General features: G+C 53.3%; 1 protein-coding gene and 1 pseudogene across 5 annotated transcripts; one reads left to right on the forward strand and one right to left on the reverse strand.

The window, feature by feature from the left end:
- Window positions 1-144: 144 nt before the first annotated feature.
- Window positions 145-15,764, reverse strand: LOC106628154 (malignant fibrous histiocytoma-amplified sequence 1 homolog; annotated as a pseudogene). Its single transcript, XR_015772895.1, has 12 exons — window positions 15,746-15,764; window positions 13,986-14,844; window positions 13,110-13,390; window positions 12,508-12,684; window positions 11,392-11,588; window positions 10,852-11,292; window positions 9,535-9,694; window positions 8,878-9,030; window positions 8,406-8,446; window positions 8,186-8,309; window positions 725-941; window positions 145-477 (listed from the first exon to the last, which is right to left on the reverse strand). The product of XR_015772895.1 is annotated as a malignant fibrous histiocytoma-amplified sequence 1 homolog (transcript).
- IRF7 (interferon regulatory factor 7) lies at window positions 3,823-8,193 on the forward strand. 4 transcript variants are annotated; one of them, XM_014252162.2, is made up of 11 exons: window positions 3,823-3,965; window positions 4,052-4,214; window positions 4,457-4,619; window positions 4,701-4,810; window positions 4,943-4,988; window positions 5,095-5,199; window positions 5,288-5,470; window positions 5,620-5,745; window positions 5,879-6,259; window positions 6,420-6,538; window positions 7,243-8,193. In XM_014252162.2, the coding sequence occupies exons 1-11, from the start codon at window positions 3,943-3,945 to the stop codon at window positions 7,387-7,389; spliced, it is 1,566 nt and encodes a 521-aa protein (XP_014107637.1). In that variant the 5' UTR covers window positions 3,823-3,942; the 3' UTR covers window positions 7,390-8,193. The 4 variants fall into 4 exon arrangements, with proteins under 4 accessions (XP_014107637.1, XP_014107636.1, XP_087913667.1 ...); XM_014252161.2 differs by having other exon boundaries at window positions 3,824-3,965; window positions 5,273-5,470; XM_088057541.1 differs by having other exon boundaries at window positions 3,824-3,965; window positions 4,701-4,783.
- Window positions 15,765-16,432: the final 668 nt, after the last annotated feature.

The following is a 16,432-nucleotide window of genomic DNA, read 5'->3' on the forward strand; positions in this document are numbered from 1 at the left end:
GAAAGGTTTATTTTATTTTTTTCTTTAAGGTGCCCCATTCCTTGCTGCTTTTTGATTTACAGGGAGGGTCCCCAAAAGATAAAACTTGCTGATAAAACTTGTGGGGTTTCAGCTTGCCCTTCTTCCTGCAAGGATTGTCCCCTGAAACTGGGTGATTTGTGGCTGCAGGGATGTGCATGGGGTGCAGGTTTTTATGGTGGGTTTAAGTTTGCAGGAAAATTTGGTGCAATGAAGGGCTGAGGTTCAGGGAAGGCTCTCCTTGTCATTTGGGATGCTTTTAAAAACTTCTTTAAAAAACTGACTCTTTCTCCTGAAATCTCCGGCTCTTCTTCCACTGTGCAGGAGCTGGTCACCTAAATGAGGCTGATTTTTAGCTTCCTGGACAGGTCCCTGAGCCATCAGGACCCGGGGGGATGGCAGGGGACAACAGCTGGGGCTGTGCAGGACAGGTATCCCCCTCTCCTGCCAGGCAGGGTCCTGCTTGCAAAAAGGAAAAAAAAAAAAAAAAAAGTTTAAAATGGGAGAATTCCCATCAATTTAATAAGTCACCTATTAACTGAAATCGCTCTGCATTGATTGCAGCTTTGAGGAATGAAAGTAAATAAACAAACCTCTGCTCCCCTCCCTGGGCACTGCTTGTCCCTGGGGCAGGAGCCAGCAGCCAGCACCACTCCTTGTTCTTCCCACCTGTTCCTCCACCCACCCCGGGCCACACCAGTCTTACCTTGTCCATGCCAGCCTTGTCCCTTGCTCCCACCCTGACCTGGCTCTCCTGCCTCCTTTTTGGGTTTCATGGTGTTCACTGCCCTTAGATACATTTTGCTGGATCTGCTGAATGCCCCTGTCCTGGGTTCAGGTGCTTGACTCAGTTTTGGCTTGTGGAATTTCCTGGATGAAATTTGGGTTTGGATGAAATTTCTTAAAGCCCCATGGGGAAATTCCTGGAAAAAAAAAAGGAAAAATCCTAGCAACCAAGAGGGGAATTCCTGGAACAAAAAAGGAAGCCAGAAAGCTAAATATCCTGGGTAACAAAGGGGAAATTTTCTGTAACACAATGTAGGAATTTCCATGTGAGGACTAGGGGAAAGTCATTGAAAGCAAAAGGGGAAATGTTCAGGGAATTTCTAGACAGCAATGGAGGAATTTCCTACAAGGCTGTAGGAGGGATAGCCTAGAGATAAAAGGAGGGAAAATCCATGAAAACAAGGAGGAAATTGCCTCAAATACTTGGGAAATACCTGAAAAGCAGAAGTGATATTTTTTTAAGAAAGTGACAGTGGTATTTCCGAGAGCGGAAATTTCCCAGAATGCAAAGGAGGAATTGGTGATTAACAAAAGGGGAACTGCCTGCAGAGGATGAATGATATTTCTTGGGAAATAATTTCTTGCTTCCCAGTGTCGGGACAATCCACAAATACCAAAGTTTATGTTCAAAAAGGAGACAGAGGAATCCTGCAACTTCATCCGAACAGAGGGAGAGAGTCCACCAGGGCAGACAGCTGCGGGGCTTTCCCTCTCAGAGTTTCAGAGGGAGCAGCCTCCTTTAATCCTGAACTCCAGGCACATGCTGCCCTCCTCCTTCCCCCACTGGCTGAGGCAGTAGGAAGGCACAGCCTTCCCGAACTGCCCACCACAGCTCCCAGCCCGTGCTGCTGGTCCTGTGCTCCCACACCCGGCCTCGCCACTCCTCACCTGAGGGAAACTCCTTTAAGTCTTGAGTAGCAAGTGGACAAACCCAAATCCTCCACTCTGGCTCCATAATGGCCGGGGGAGGGGTGAGGGTGTAGGAACAGTACCTCCCTCTTTTCCCTCTCCTGGAAGCCGGGAATACAAACGACTTGCAGCTGGCCCTGTATTAGACAGCAGATTTTGAAGATAAGGCAGAGAACTTCCAGTCCCCAGTGTTCTGATCACACAGCTTCCCCATAGTCTGCCCTATTTCTCCACACTCCCTTTCAATATTTCCTGCTCTGGCCGTGGGTTGCTGAGACCTTCCTAGGTGCCTCTTATAGTCCCCTCCGGGCATCCACGTCCTTAACTACTGGGAGAATGTGCAAACCATCTCAACATTCTCCCAAAGGACCCTTCGGAGGTATTTTGGGATCACCATCCCTATGGTCGAGACCCTTTTAAAACTTTGTTGCCCGCCTTGGGTGTCCTGTCAAGTTTTACTCCCCAGTGTTGCACTCACCAGTGAGATTTGCCAAGACCCTTCCCAACTTTCCCTCAGTGCCCCTTCTGGGCATCCATGTCCAGTGGTCCTTGCCTATGGAGTCTTCTTGGATGCCCTTGGTCCACCTCTCCTTTGTCTCCTGTACAGTCTCGGGTACCCAATCCAATCAATCTCCTGGTGCTGGCCAGCGCCAAAGGGAGTTGGTCACCGCAACTGTGTGAGGCACCTCCAGCTCCTCCTGCTGTGTTGTGTCAGACCCGACAGTGGAAGGATCACCAATTGTCAGGAAAATCTACAAACGCCAGAAGTTTATGTCCAAAAAGGAGGCAGAGGAGTCCTGCATCTATATCCGAACGGGAGGAAAGAATCCACCAGGGCACACAGCTGTGGGGTTTCCCTCTCAGGGTTTCAGAGGGAGCGGCCTCTTTTTGTCCTAAACTCCAGGCACATGCTGCCCTCCTCCTTCCCCCACTGGCTGAGGCAGTAGGAAGGCACAGCCTTCCCGAACTGCCCACCACATACCCGCCCTTGACCCTTCTGTTTTACCCCAAAGCGCAGAGAGCCAGGCTGTGCATTCCCCTGTCTGTGCCAGGAGCCTCGCTGCCCAAAGTCAGCAGAGACATTGGGAGCCATTGCAAAGACATTGACACCCAGCCCTTCACCCATCAAATTGTCTGTACTTGACATGAGCTTCCCTCTCAGCAGGGAGTAACAGTCATGGGGAAATTTCCTAGGAAAGCAGTGGAGATCTTCTAAGCAGAGGGGAAAATTGTAGACAGGAATGGACGACTCTAGAAAACATCAAAGACATTTCCCAGGAAGCAAGGAGGAAATAGTCTGCAAAGTGACCAGGAAATTTCCCGGAGAGTAGCACGGGATTTTTTAGGAAGGAAGTGGGAAATTTCCTGGGAAACAAAAGGCAGTGCTCTGAAAAAACATGTAGAGTGCCTAGTAGGCAGTAGGGAGTTCCTGGAAAGAAGACATTTCCTCAAAAACAAGCAGCACATTGGGAAAAAGGCTGCAGTTCCGTGCTTCGGCCCCACTGACCCCTCCACCCCTTCCTGGTCCTTGTGTAAGGAGCTCGAAAACCCTCTCAGGGAGTCTGGGTTGTTTTCACTGCTCCCCGCCGAGCTCAGAGGGCTCGGGGAGAGCCGGGCTGTGCTTGTGGCTGCCCTTGACCCGCCTCCTGTGGGGGGCATGGGCTGGTTCGCCTTTGCCTCGGTGCCGAGCGCTGCCCTCCGCACTTCGGCCTTTATTGGTTTGTCTTTTTTGACAGCACGGCCCTAGCGTGCAAGCCAAGGCAGCCGGGAGAAGAAGGATTAAAACAAACCTCTGGACTTGGCCCGGGGGTTTCCAGCCCCGGGAAGTCCCGGCTGGAGCTGGTGCGGGCGGCCCCCTGCGCTCCGAGGGTGCCACGCTCCACTTTAGGTCCGGTTTATTTATTTTAATTATTAAAATTCAATAGTCCGGGGAGGCGGTGCGCAGCCCAGGTGCCGGAGCATGCCGCGGGCGCTCCCGGGAGCGGCGACACCGCCCCGCGTGGGAGCGGCGGCACTTTCACTTTCGGAAGGGACACGTGATTTCCAGGAAAACGGGAGGGGTGGATAAAGGAGCGGGCAGGAGGCGGCCCCCCCTCCCGCGTCCAGGTCACCGCCCTGCGCGGCACGGCTCGGCTTGGCTCGGCTCGGCTCGTCACGGCTCGGCTCGGCTCGGCACGGCTCGGCTCGGCTCGGCACGGCTCGGCAGGGAGGCTCTGCGCACCCAGCACCATGGCAGCGGCGGAGAAGGAGGGGTAAGCGGCGGCCAGCACCCCCGGCCCGCCCCGGGTCGCCGTCTCCGGGTGGCCCCGGTCCCCCGGTGACGGTCCCGTGCCCACAGGGAAGCGCAGAGGCTGCGGTTCGGACAGTGGCTGCTGAACGCCATCAACAGCGGGAACTACCGGGGGCTGCGCTGGATCGACTCTGCCCACACCATCTTCCGCGTCCCCTGGAAACACAACGCCAGGAAAGACATCACCAGCAGTGACCTGGAGGTCTTCAAGGTGGGTGGGATGAGTGTCAGCAGCAGAGACGTGGAGATCTTCAAGGTGGGCGGGGTGGGGGTCGCCAGCAGCAAGCTCAGGGTCTTCAAGGTGTGTGGGATAGGATGGTGACCAGCAGCAAGCTGAGGTCTTCAGGGTGGGGGGGATGTGGGAACTGGGAAGGTGGGGGAAGACCAGTCATCCGTGGAAACCTCCATGCTCATGGAGCCAGGGACCCCATGCCCACCTCCCTGCACCCCCAGGCCTGGGCAAAGGTCAGTGGGCGCTATGAGGAAGGCTCTGAGGACCCGGCCAAGTGGAAGACCAACTTCCGTTGTGCCCTGAGCAGCACACACATGTTCAAGCTGGAACAGGACCATTCCAAGCGTGGTGATGACCCCCACAAGGTCTTCTCCATTGTCTCAGGTGAGCCTCGCCCCATGGAGGGGCTGTGTTGGGTGGGGTGGGCAATCTCAAGACCTCCCATTCCTGGTGCTCTCCTTTCAGCCACCCTCCAGCACAGCACGGAGGGAGATTCCAGCATCCCAAACCCTGCGGTGGACCAGCAGGCAGCACAAGAGCAGCTGCAGGTAGCTGGGTGGGCACAGCAGGCCAGGGTGGGTCCCTGCTGCCACTCCACAAGTATTGTTCCCAAGCTGCAGCCCAGCACCTGGCCAAAATGGAGAGGCTGGGAGAGGCTGGGTGCCTGGCAACCACAGTAATATGATCCATTTTCCTTCCCTTTCCAGCTGGAGCTCCACCCCCAAGACATGGCCTCAGCAATCGCTGTGCCAGGTAAGCACTAGTCCCATAATCTTTCTTTGGGAGAGGACACCCAGTAGGCTCAGCTGGGGCTGATTTTGGGGCTGTGAGACATCCTACCCGCTGTGCTCTCCCTTAGAAAGCACTGACCCCACACAGCTCAGGACTCTGGAGGACCTGCTGCAGCACTGTGACATCTCTCCCCGTGTCCTTGGCCCGCTCACCGCACCCTGGGTGCCCACAGGTGAGACCAGCTCTGCTCACAGGGTGCAGAGTTGGTGACTGCCTGGGTGAGTGATCCCAGCACCTTCCCACAGGTGGCTTCCCTGCAGGGGACACTCCCCACCAGGACACTGTGCTCCAGCCTCACCAGGACACCCTGCTCCAGCCTTACACAAACACCAGCCAAAACAGTTGCTTCCCTCCCACGACATTTCCACAATGGGTGCCCACGGTGGAGCAGCCCACCTTGGACACCTACCAAGCAACGGGCCTCATGCCATCAGAAGAGACAGGTGGGTGCCATGGGGCAGGATGTGGCCCTGGCAATGCCATGGTGGGGTGGGAAGAGGCCAGGGGATGCCTTGAGCACCCCACACCAAAGCAGCCCCCAACCTGCTTTGTCTGGAATGGTGATGCTGATGCTGCTCATCCCCCGCTGCAGGGGCCGTGCCAGCGCCATGCCACCTGATGGAGGGCGCGGTCCCTATGCAGTACGCGGCGGAGGCAACGTTGTTTGTGCCTGCCACCAGTCCTGTGCCGCAGCCACGGCTGCTGCTGGATAACACAGGTGAGGGCTATTAGTTAGTAATAGCTATAAATTATTATTACAATTATGAACAGTAAATATGCTTGGGGGGTGCTCTGGGGAGGGGGAACATCTTGGTTCGGAGGATGCGGCTGCTGATCACTTCCTGGTGCAGATGGCATCGTCTCCATCCTGGATGTCACCATCTACTACCGGGGGAAGGAGTTCCACCGGGAGGTGGTTGGGGGCAGCCGCTGCCTGCTGACGTACCAGCCCCCCAGTCTGCCGGAGAGCCCGTGCCCCTGGCACGTGGTGCACTTCCCCAGCCCCGCCAGCGTGGCTGACGGCAAGCAGCGGCGCATCACCGAGGAGCTGCTGGGCATCGCGGGGCTGCAGCTGGAGCAACGCGCCTACAAGGTCTTTGCTACCCGCCGGGAGAAGTGCAAGGTGTTCTGGGCCTTGTCCCAGCAGCTCGAGGGGGTTGAGGAGCCTCCACCCAACCTGCTCTACCGGGACCAGGAAACACCCATCTTTGACTTCAATGAGTTTTGCACAGGTAGGTAGGTGTGTCATGTAGTTCCCCATGTGTTGTTTCCTGCCAAGCCTGCTCTGGGGCTCATGGGAGCCAGCCCCAGGATATTACAAGCATCCAAACCCTCCCAGCCCCTCTGTTCCACTGGGCTCAACCCAAAACTGAGCCCTGTTTTGCCTCGCAGAGCTGAGGGACTTCCGCAATGGCCAAAGGCGGCGATCCCCCGACTTCACCATCTACCTCTGCTTTGGGCAGGCCTTCTCCAAGACCAAGCCTAAGGAGTCCAAGCTCATCCTGGTCAAGGTGAAGCAGCCAAACCCACTATCCCACTTCTGCCCAGGGGAGGAGAGATACTCATGGAGGCCAGGGGAGCTGAGACCCTGGGTGCCTGAGGAGGGGCATCCTCAAGGTCCAGTTGGGTGGGAGATGGAGGGTCTGGGTGCCTGAAGAGGAACCCTTGGGGACTGAGGCAGGTGGGATTTTGGCTGCCCAGGGATGGGGATGCCTAGGTGTGGAGAGGTGATGGAGTTTCCTCAGGGACTGGGCAGGGGGGCCTCAGGAGCCAAAGGAGGCGAGTGCTTGGGTGCTCAAGAGAGGAGTCCCTCAGTGTGCAGTGGAGATGGGGATTTGGGAACCGTCCTGATCTGGGGCAGATGGACATCTGGATAACCCAAGGAGGGGGTAGCCTGGGGGCTGAGAAAGGTGGGGGAATTGAGTGACAGGGGAGTGGGACCCTTGGAGGCATGGATGGGGGCAGCATGACCAGGGAGGGAACCTTAGGAACCAGGGAAAACATGGGACGAGGATGGGCCAGAGGACACTCGGGATCTGGGCGGGATGGTGTGGAAGGCAGCTGCCCAAGGACAGGGACCCTCAGGGGCTGAGGGAGACAAAGGGTGCCCCAGACATCTCCCTGCACTCCAGGAGGACAGGGCCAAGCATGTTGTTGCAGCCATATCAGGCAGCTGCTCTAACCTGCCCCTAACCCCGATGTTTTGCCACTGCAGCTGGTACCCAAGTTCTGCGAGTATTACTACGATCAGGTGCTGCAGGAGGGAGCCTCCTCCCTGGACAGCCACACCATCAGCCTGCAGCTCTCCAACTCCTTTGACCTCATGGAGCTCATTGAGCAGTACAACATGCAGCTGGGCTGACCCCACCTCCCCCTCCCCATGGCCCTGGCACAGGCAGCAGGACCCCCTGGGCATCCCAGGCTCTGCAAACCAGCACCCCCCAACCCAAGGACAGCTTCACTGACTAGTCCTGGAGTTCACACATTGCTTTTCCCCTGTCAGCTTCTAGCGTGTGTTTTTGTGGAGAGTGGTAATTTACAGATTTATTTTTTTAAATTTTTCCAAGTTAAAATATATATGTATAGAAATGTAGTTCTCTTGCTGCTGTTGCCTGGATATCTGCCTCTGCCATCAGTCTGAAATCTTCACCACCCCCTTCTACCCCCAAAACCACAGGGGTCCATGCCCAGCCTTGTCTCAGCAAAGTCCTTGCTTGCAGGGGTGGGCTGGTATCAGAGAGCTTTATCAGTGTCTTTTTCCTCTTAAATTTGAGTAGATGAGGTGAATTCCCAGAGTGAAGGGATGCATTTATCAATGCATTTATTTCCATGCATTAAGGCTGCAAACACGATTTGCCAGCAGAGTGTGTTGAGGACAGCTTGGCTTGGGCTAAACAAAAGTAATTTGCTGAGCACTGGCCCAGAGTTACTTGCTGGAGATGTTCTGGAAAAATAAGGCAGCAACTACAAAACGAAACACCCAGAGTGCCAGCTCAGAGCTGCAGAGGGGGTGGTATCTCAGGGAGGAGTGTGGAAACCAGAGGGCTGCCTGAAGATGTGGTGTGCCCTCCCCAGGCTGCAAGCAACTGCACCCCCTCATTTCAGGAGCCTGACCATCACTGTGGTCCCTGGGCAAGAGGAGGGAGCAGTGTCCTTACCTGCCTGTGACCTGGATGCTGCTGGGCCCAAAGGTGGTGGTCCCGTAGCTTGTCACATAATAGTGAGCAGAGGGCTGTGCTGGGGGCTCCTCCTGTGGCCTGGGTGCTGTGGGAATGGGACACCCTTAGCACCTGAGCTCCATGAAACCCTCAGCCCTCTTTTCCCTGAGCACAGTTGCGGCACAAACTTGGGACACTGGGCTCACCTTTGGGCAGGGACAGTGCCCACACGTCCCGCAGGTTTTGATGTCTTCCTTTCTCCTGTGGAGGAAAAAGCCCAGGAAAGAAGGAGCAGGAGCTGCCCTCAGCACTTCCCATGGAATATGATGCCAAGGCGATGGAAGGGGCTTTCTCTTCCCACCCTGACCTGAGGTACAGCCGTTGGTGGGACGACTGAGCACCTTCAGCTCTTCATGAAACAGGGACACATGGGCACATGTCCAGAGAGAACATTTTGTGCCTGAGCCCTAGAGTCTCAGCTTCTTCACCCTTTCCCTCCATGCTCCAATTTCCCACACCAGGAAGTGCTAACACCACATGGGACACATGGGAGCTGCTATGGTCGGGAGAAGGGCACCTGGTGAGTTTCATGAGTAATTTCACCTGGCTTTTAGAAGCTGATCAGCTGCACCAGCATTGCAGTAGTGACCACCTGGGTCCTGCCTTGCTTGCAGGGCACTGTGTGTACATACATGGCACCTGTGCCATCCATGTCTGGCCAGAGGAACTCTGTGGGACAGACAGACGTTCGGCAGGGCATCCTCACATGTGCAGCCCCGGCCACTCCTCAGTGAGCTTCTGGATGGTGAGCACAACTGCCACGAGGAACTCCCAGGCAATTGGAACCTTCCAGGCAAAAGAAGAATGTCTTGCTTTCTTACAGTCCCCAGCCACAGCAGCCCAGGAGATTCTGTTGTGACCCACACATCATTTCCAGCCCACGGCATCAACTGTCAGACCAGCTCCATCTCTCCAGTTAACCAAACCTCCATAAGGAATTTAATGATATGTTGGAAGAGGTCCCCAGCTTGGGTGGCCCTTTTGCTTTATCACTTGAAGACCCAGACTTAGACTGTACTCTGCTGAGGCCTTCTGGGGAAGGACAACCCATTTGCTCCATGACAAGAATGAAAACTTAATTTTCCACTTCCACGTGATACCTCTAGAGGAGTCCTGAACAGAATTGCATGGACAAAGAGGGAACCTTTAAGTGGAATGCTGGTGGACCCAGGCCAGACTAGGACATGTTGCAGAGGCTTCTTGGGACACTTCCATAGGGCTGGAGGTGGCAGGGGCAGAGCTAAGGAGAGACATGGGGTTGGGAGTCATGAAATACAGATCAGGGATCTTACCTGTCCTTTCTGATGGCTTTCTGCAGCGGAGCTCCAGGTAGCTGTAGGCCCTCTGGTTATTCTTTTGATCAGCAGGGTTTTGCCATTGCATACCAACAGGCAGGTCACCTTGGCCACCCAGTGCATGCAATAGAAGGAGCAAGCTTTCACGAGGAACCTGCAAGGAGATTGCCCATGGCTTTCACCACTTTTCTCCTAGCTTATCTCTAATGCTGGGAGAAAGCATGGCACCAGATGGACTTGAAAATATTAACCAAGTTTCAGTAAGAACAGACACCAAACGAGGACCTTCCCCTACTGAAAGCTCAAGCAGCAAGAGCAACCTCTTAAACCAAGAGATCCTTCCAGAGTTGGCCATCTTGTCTTGGTTTTGTCTGGGATGGAATTAATTTTCTTCCTAGTAGATGTGCTTTGGATTTAGGATGAGAATGATGTGGATAACACACTGATCTTTTAGTTGCTGCTGAGCAGGGCTTACATTAAGTCAAGGATTTTTCAGGTTCTCAGGCTGCCCTGCCAGCGAGGGGACTGCACAAGAAGCTGGGAGAGGACAGCCAGGACAGCTGACCCCAAATGACCAAAGGGTTATCCCATACTCAGTGGCATCATGCTCAGCATATAAACCTGGGGGAGAGCTGGCTGGAGGACCATTGCTTGGGAACAGGCTGGGCATGAGTTGGTTAGTGCTGAGCAATTGTATTTGCAGCACCTGTTCTTGGGTTTTATTTTTCTCTTTGCTGATTTCCTTTTCATTACAATATTATTGTTGCTATTACTGTTATAATTTATTTCAACTATTAAACTCTTTATCTCAACCCATGAGGTTTCTTGCTTTTCTGATTCTCTCCCCAGTCCAGCTGAGATTCTTTGGGGAGAGTGAGTGACTCTGTAGTGTTTAGTTGCTGGTTGGGGTTTAACCATTCCACCATCAGATAAAACTCTAGACTCAAGTCCAGAAAACCAGGAGAAGTTCCAAAAACTGGTACAGTTCCAACACCCATAGAAGCTAGAACATTCTTGGGTGAGACTCAGAGACCTCTGCCTGCCTGGATGGGCACAGATTCGCCAAGCAGCCCCCCAGATGAAAGGTGAACCAGAAGGAGCGTGGCCTTTGCTCACATCCAGGCAGTGAACATTGCAAGGGTTTCACCCAGGGCCCCACATGTGTGTGGCACAGCTGAGAAGCCACCCTGGTATCCTGACTCCTCAGCAGATACAATCTCAACAGCCAAGGGTTTGCCGAGAGTCATCCTGGCACTGCACTGAGCAAACTCAATCCCACAACCTCACTGATGGCTGGAAACCAATGCTTACCTCTGGAATAAGCCCTCAGGTATTTAGGGTGAGAAGTAGGCACAGATGTGGAGGTCCGCAGGATGATCTCCTCCCCACACCTCAGACACTTCCTCTGTCTGGTTCAGATAGGTTAGGAACAAGTACCAGGACTCACCTTGGCTCCGTGTGGTCTCCCACGGCTTCCCAGGCACAAACTCCCTGGCCTGTGGGTTGAGTGCTTGAGCACTTCACCTCCAGGCAGAGCTCAAAGTGCTCCAGGAGGCTGAAGAGCTTCCCTCTCCCTCTGTGAGGCCTGTGTCCCATGATTTCCTCAAAGACATCCGACATCCCTTCCGAACAGAGCTTGTGCTTCACCAAAGCACAGCATTGCTGTTGACTTGAAGGCCCACACCAGCTGGATTTGTCTCTAATGGTGGTGTGTTCTCCCATCGGGGTCTCCATGGAGATGCTCCTGAGCTGCTGGACAGGTGGTGCTACACCAGGAGCTGCATGGGAAGAGAAGGAGAGATGAGGTGGCAGTGAGAGGAACCCAGCAAAGCTGCAGGACTTGGGCTCTACGGAGATGGTCCTGGTCCCCATACTCACCTTGAACATATTTATTAAAAATGTAGGCTGGAGAATGATGGTACTTTCCAAGTGCTTGATTTCCTCATACCACATGATGAGCCTGATGTCCTGGAGGAGCTCTCTGCCCAGGCTGGCCAGGTGCTCACGCTGGGAGAGTTTGCTGAGTAGGTACTGGAGGTCCATCATGCCTAGAGGGAGACGCAGGAGCTCAGCATGCATCTATCAGACACAGAATTCCAAGGCCGATGCTTCAGAGAGCCAACAAAAACCAGCAGCATTCCATATCACCTATGCCATCCCTGGGGAAGTAGCTGGCATCAGAGTGATGCTTGATGACTGTGACCAAAAATGTTCTGCCTCTCCTCAGCTGTCTAAGTGCTGCCCTGAAGCTCCCACAGCCTTGCCTTGCAAGTGGCAACAGCCTGCCAGGACTTTCTGAAAAACAAGGCTGATACTGGGTTTGGTTTTTTTTATTGTTTGAGGAAGCAGGTTTGTTTCCAGCCAGAAAACCTCAGATTGCCAGTTAAACCTCAGACCGTCATTCAGCAGTGCAGAGAGACAGGCAACAAAATCTGGCTTATCTCCACAAAAGAAAAGCATTTACTTGTTCACTAATCCTACAGTGGCCAGAGGGGCCAGAGATGTCACTGGGAACTGGTGGTGCTCATATTTGCTTTGCTAAATAAGCAAGAGGCTGGAGCTGCCTGCTAGTCCTTCTATGTCACAAGACACATGGAAAAAGGGCCTAGAGAAGGGTAAGGGGCCATTAAATAAAGTTAGCAGGATGTAGATTTGAAAACATTGTTGCATTAAAGCTGTGGAGCTCCTTCCTGCAAGATGTTTTTAATTGCTTATACAAGGAAAAGGGGAGAAAGAAAAGCATCACTTGAAAGCAAGAAACTAGACAACATGGCCTACTCAGGTGTGCTCAGCATTAACACTGCAAGGTCTTTGGCAGTGACCCCACTGCCACACAAATGGGGCAAGAAGGTGCAGCAAGTGCTGGAGAGTCCATCCCCAAATCAGGAGAGCACTGGAGAGAGCCTGTCCCAGGCGCGGACAGAAGCTCCTCTCAGCAAGGCTTGGCAGGGGTGACAGAGCACCCACCATCGCCTGCCATCGCCTGGCTCTGTGCAACAGCCACGATAGCAGCTTGTGGATGGGCAGCAGCACTTGGACAACCTCAGGGATGAGCTCCTTGTTCTTCACGTGCTTCAAAATAGTGGCCTCGAGCTTTCTGCTGTCACAGTGATCCATGCAGTTTACAGCAACTAAGCTGAAGATCTGGAAAAGAGGGAGCACATACCTGACAAAAGCACATCCAGAGGAGTGTTTAACCTGTGAGGTAAAGGAAGGACCTAATGGCCCTGAGGTCCCCCAGGGTGAGACACTCCACTGGCTCAGCTTCAGAGGGCACTTCCTTCACACCTCTGTTCTGTGGCAGTTCCTGAAAATCACCTGGTGATGGTAAATGACCCCTCACACTCCTCCTCAGGCACTTGCCACAAGCCACAGGAGGAGATGTCCATCACCTACCAGGGACAAGGTCCCTGCAGGTCACAGCCAAGGGTCACCATATCCACCCCAGCCTGGGGAGGGGCTGTAGCAGTGGCCTGATGCACCAGGTCACCTTAGCCAGTAGCAAACTGGGCTGCCAGAGATAGCAGGGTGACCTCAGCCAGCCAGAACCCAGGTTATCTCAGCCCTACGGTTAACATGCAGCTCCCCATCTCTTTCAGCCTCTCCTGCTGGTCCACGAAAAACTTGGGCTCCTTGCTGCCCTCCAGGTTGTTGGTGAAGCGAGTGGAGTTGCTTTTCCTCTCTGCCAGCACGGCTGTGATCCTGGCCATGATGTCATGTGTCTTCTCTGCTGCCTCCTGCTCCTGGCAGCAGTCCACACGGGTTCCCACAGGAAGTCTGGGACTTACATGGACAGGTTGTTGATCCAGAACCAACGAGCTCCTTAAAAGTTTTGTCACTAGTTTGGTGCCTGGGTAGGGAGAAAAAGAAAATCCCAAATTCACATCTCACCCTCTGGGTCTCCAGCCAACTTCCACCAGTATAGGCCTGACCACACACTCTGTGCTGTCCCAGGAGCTTGCTAGACAAGAGCTCAGATCTCAGAAGCTGATATGGAATATATCCAAGCTCATGCTTCAGTTCCCCATCCTTAAGCTATGGGGTGTAGCAGAGTCAAACCCTGCTGTGCATGAGAGCATCCCTCTGTAGCACCAAACCCAAGCCTGAAGCCCCCTCCATGTTCAGGGAGCACCACAGAATACAGGAGGGATGACAGGGATTTGCTCCTTTCAGAAAGCAAGTCCTTTTAGGTGGGGTTCAGTTGTCACATAAGGAGTCCATGCTTATTCAATCCCTCCAAACAGAGGCCTTTGGTGAGGTGATGACAGCTGGTGGATTAAAAGGTTGATCTGCAAAAAGGAGAGAGGAAGAGCCAGCTATGCCAGCAGTGAGAAGACCAGGCCTCAAGGTCCAATGGAAACGGTGTGAATTTGTGCAGTGCAGTTTCCCTAGCTCCTTTTTAGTTTCCCTGCTCTACCGGGAATCCAAACCAGCTCAGTACTTACATGTGAAGATGGATGATGAGCGCCTGTGAGGTGATGAACATGTGGTGAGTTGTAGTATTCCAGCTGGCCAGTAAAGTCCCAGAAGAGAAATGTGAAGTCCTTGATTTGGAACTCACTGATCTTTATCCCAACTGTTCGCTCTTCCTTGGGCACCAGCAGTTTGGACTGCCCTTGCTTCAGGCTTCTGCAGATGGTGGACTTCCCTGCCAGTGAGGCTCCCAGGAAAATAGGACCCTCTTGTCCTCCTGCCCCAAACCATGCTGAAGTTGGTTGAAGTAATTCCAGATCTGCTGAATGCCACCAGCACACACTTCACTGGGCAGCTCCCAGAGAGGGTTCCCACTAGCCTTAAACATTTTCAGGGATTGTCCCTGGAAGAGCTCCTTGGGGAGATGGCAAAGGGCATTATTCTGCACATGGAATCCCTGTAAGTGTGCCAGCTGCAGGACTGGCTGTGGGAAGGTCTGGAACAGATTGTTGGAGATGTTGAACTACTGGAGGCTGCCTCAACAAGCTGCCAGGTCCCTGGGGAGGGCACAGAGATGGTTCTTGTTCAGCCACAGGTGTTTAAGCCTGAGGAGATGGGAGAAAACCCGCTCTGGGATGATCCAGATTTGGTTCTGATTCAGCTCAAGCCTGTCCAAACAGACCAGACTCTTCCACTGGGAAAGTTCAAACTCTTCTTGGACAGTATCAGCTTCCTGAGGTTGCAAAGCTTAGAAATGCTGGCAATGCTCCTGAGCTTGTTCCTGTTGAGGTCAAGGCTCTCCAGCATGCAATTGCTCAGGACTGTGGGAGGGAGCACACGCAGCCTCTGGGTAGAGATCCACTTCACTCAATCTGTCCTCCTGCTGCTGACCTGGGCATGGAAAGTGGTTAAAAGAGACTATGACTCTCTGGAATTGCAGATCTTTCATTTATTTATTTTGCATGATTTTAGGATGATTTTGGCCAGCAAGGAAAAGCAGAGGAGTTGTTGAACAGTGCAACCACAATTACTGCTTGAACAGCTCCTGTTCTCAAGAGAGGAACTGAAGCCAAGGATCTTGGCTGGGACTGAAGACACAGGAACAATTCCCACCAGATGCTGACCTGCAGCCCAAGTGTCACATTAACATATTTGCTCTCACGCTTTGAGCCCTGCTACAGCTCCAGCCACAGATTCATCTACCCCAAAACTGGGAGTTTTCTAACGCCAGCAGCGGGCTGCAGGGGCAGAGCCAATGTCAGGACAGCTGCTCCCCAGATAACTCACCCAGCCCGCTTGCAGCTCTTGACCACAGCTATGGGGATGCACTGAGGCCAGGGCCAGTGAGTTCAGACACTTCCTCTTTCACATCCCCCCTGCTCCAGATGACGCTGATTCCCTGCAGGGATGCTCCCAGACCTGGGTGACTGGGGAAATAACACAGGATGGTGGGGCTCCCCAAAGGACAGGGCACACAGGCAGGGACTTAGTGATGGCTTGAGAATGTCCCCAGAGGGTGTTAAGGGAAGAGAGATTTGCAGGTGAAGAGTGCCAGCAAGATGGGAATCACACGATACCAGGGCAAAACATGCTTAGATTTACTTTCCTCTCCCTTGTTTCACTTCCTCCCATGACACCAAGCATGGCATCCCCTTATGCAATGCACCCTGCTCAGGACTGACTCATCATCATTTCTCAGCATCACCACAGAAATGTGGGACGTGCTCCAAGCCCAGCAGGAAAGCAAGCCTTCACCATCTCCCACGACCACTGAGCCAGGGCAGCTACTCACAGGCTCTGGGCTGGGCCATTACCCTGCAGTGTGGCACCAGCTGGATCCTCCAGGCGCTCGCCTCCCCCTTTCATTTCCTCCTCTTCGTGTGTCGCTCCTGCCTCCCCAACCACTGCCAGGGACCCCAAGCCTCTCTTTCTCCATCCAACCTCAGAGTAGCTCTCAGGAACCTGAGCACCTCTGGCGGGACAGCAGGGCCAGGGTTATGTCCCAAAAGCAGTACTGGAGGTCACCTATAAGACAAACATGGTGGCAGAGTAAGTCCTGAGTCAAATTCCTGCTATAGCATCCCTCCCCTGCCTGTGCTAAACAACCTTTTGGCATCACAACTCTTGCACAGGAATGAAAGGACACTAAAAAGAGGTTATACTGTTACCAAACTACTGCATGTATTGAATAAATATAATTTCTTCCCTTTAACAGGTAGCAGCATCTGATCTAAGAGGGTCAAAACCAGAAAGGGAAAAAAAAAAAAGTAAGCAAGTAGTATACACAGTATACGAGAAAAACTGTTTTCTACAACGTGCCAGAAGAGGCATTTTTAGGTATGTTTCTCATTGCCTCTCCCAGGAGGCAGCTTACAATTTGATAATTTAATTTTAATGGCAGACAGAATAAAAGAACCAGGGTTCTTGTTCATATAACTTCAGCAGAAAGCACATGCAGAAGGTATAGTTTTCAGTCTCA

This window comes from Pseudopodoces humilis, chromosome 7, assembly GCF_049639895.1.
Source record: "Pseudopodoces humilis isolate 2021_Gansu_Grassland_sample_001 chromosome 7, ASM4963989v1, whole genome shotgun sequence".
Lineage (NCBI taxonomy): Eukaryota > Metazoa > Chordata > Aves > Passeriformes > Paridae > Pseudopodoces > Pseudopodoces humilis.

Excerpts from the sequence above, each read along its gene's own strand:
- IRF7 (XM_014252161.2), top strand. The coding sequence starts at position 3,943 with ATGGCAGCGGCGGAGAAGGAGGG. Across the intron at positions 6,260-6,419 it reads CTTCAATGAGTTTTGCACAG|AGCTGAGGGACTTCCGCAAT; the intron begins GTAGGTAGGTGT and ends TTTGCCTCGCAG. Across the intron at positions 6,539-7,242 it reads CCAAGCTCATCCTGGTCAAG|CTGGTACCCAAGTTCTGCGA; the intron begins GTGAAGCAGCCA and ends TTGCCACTGCAG.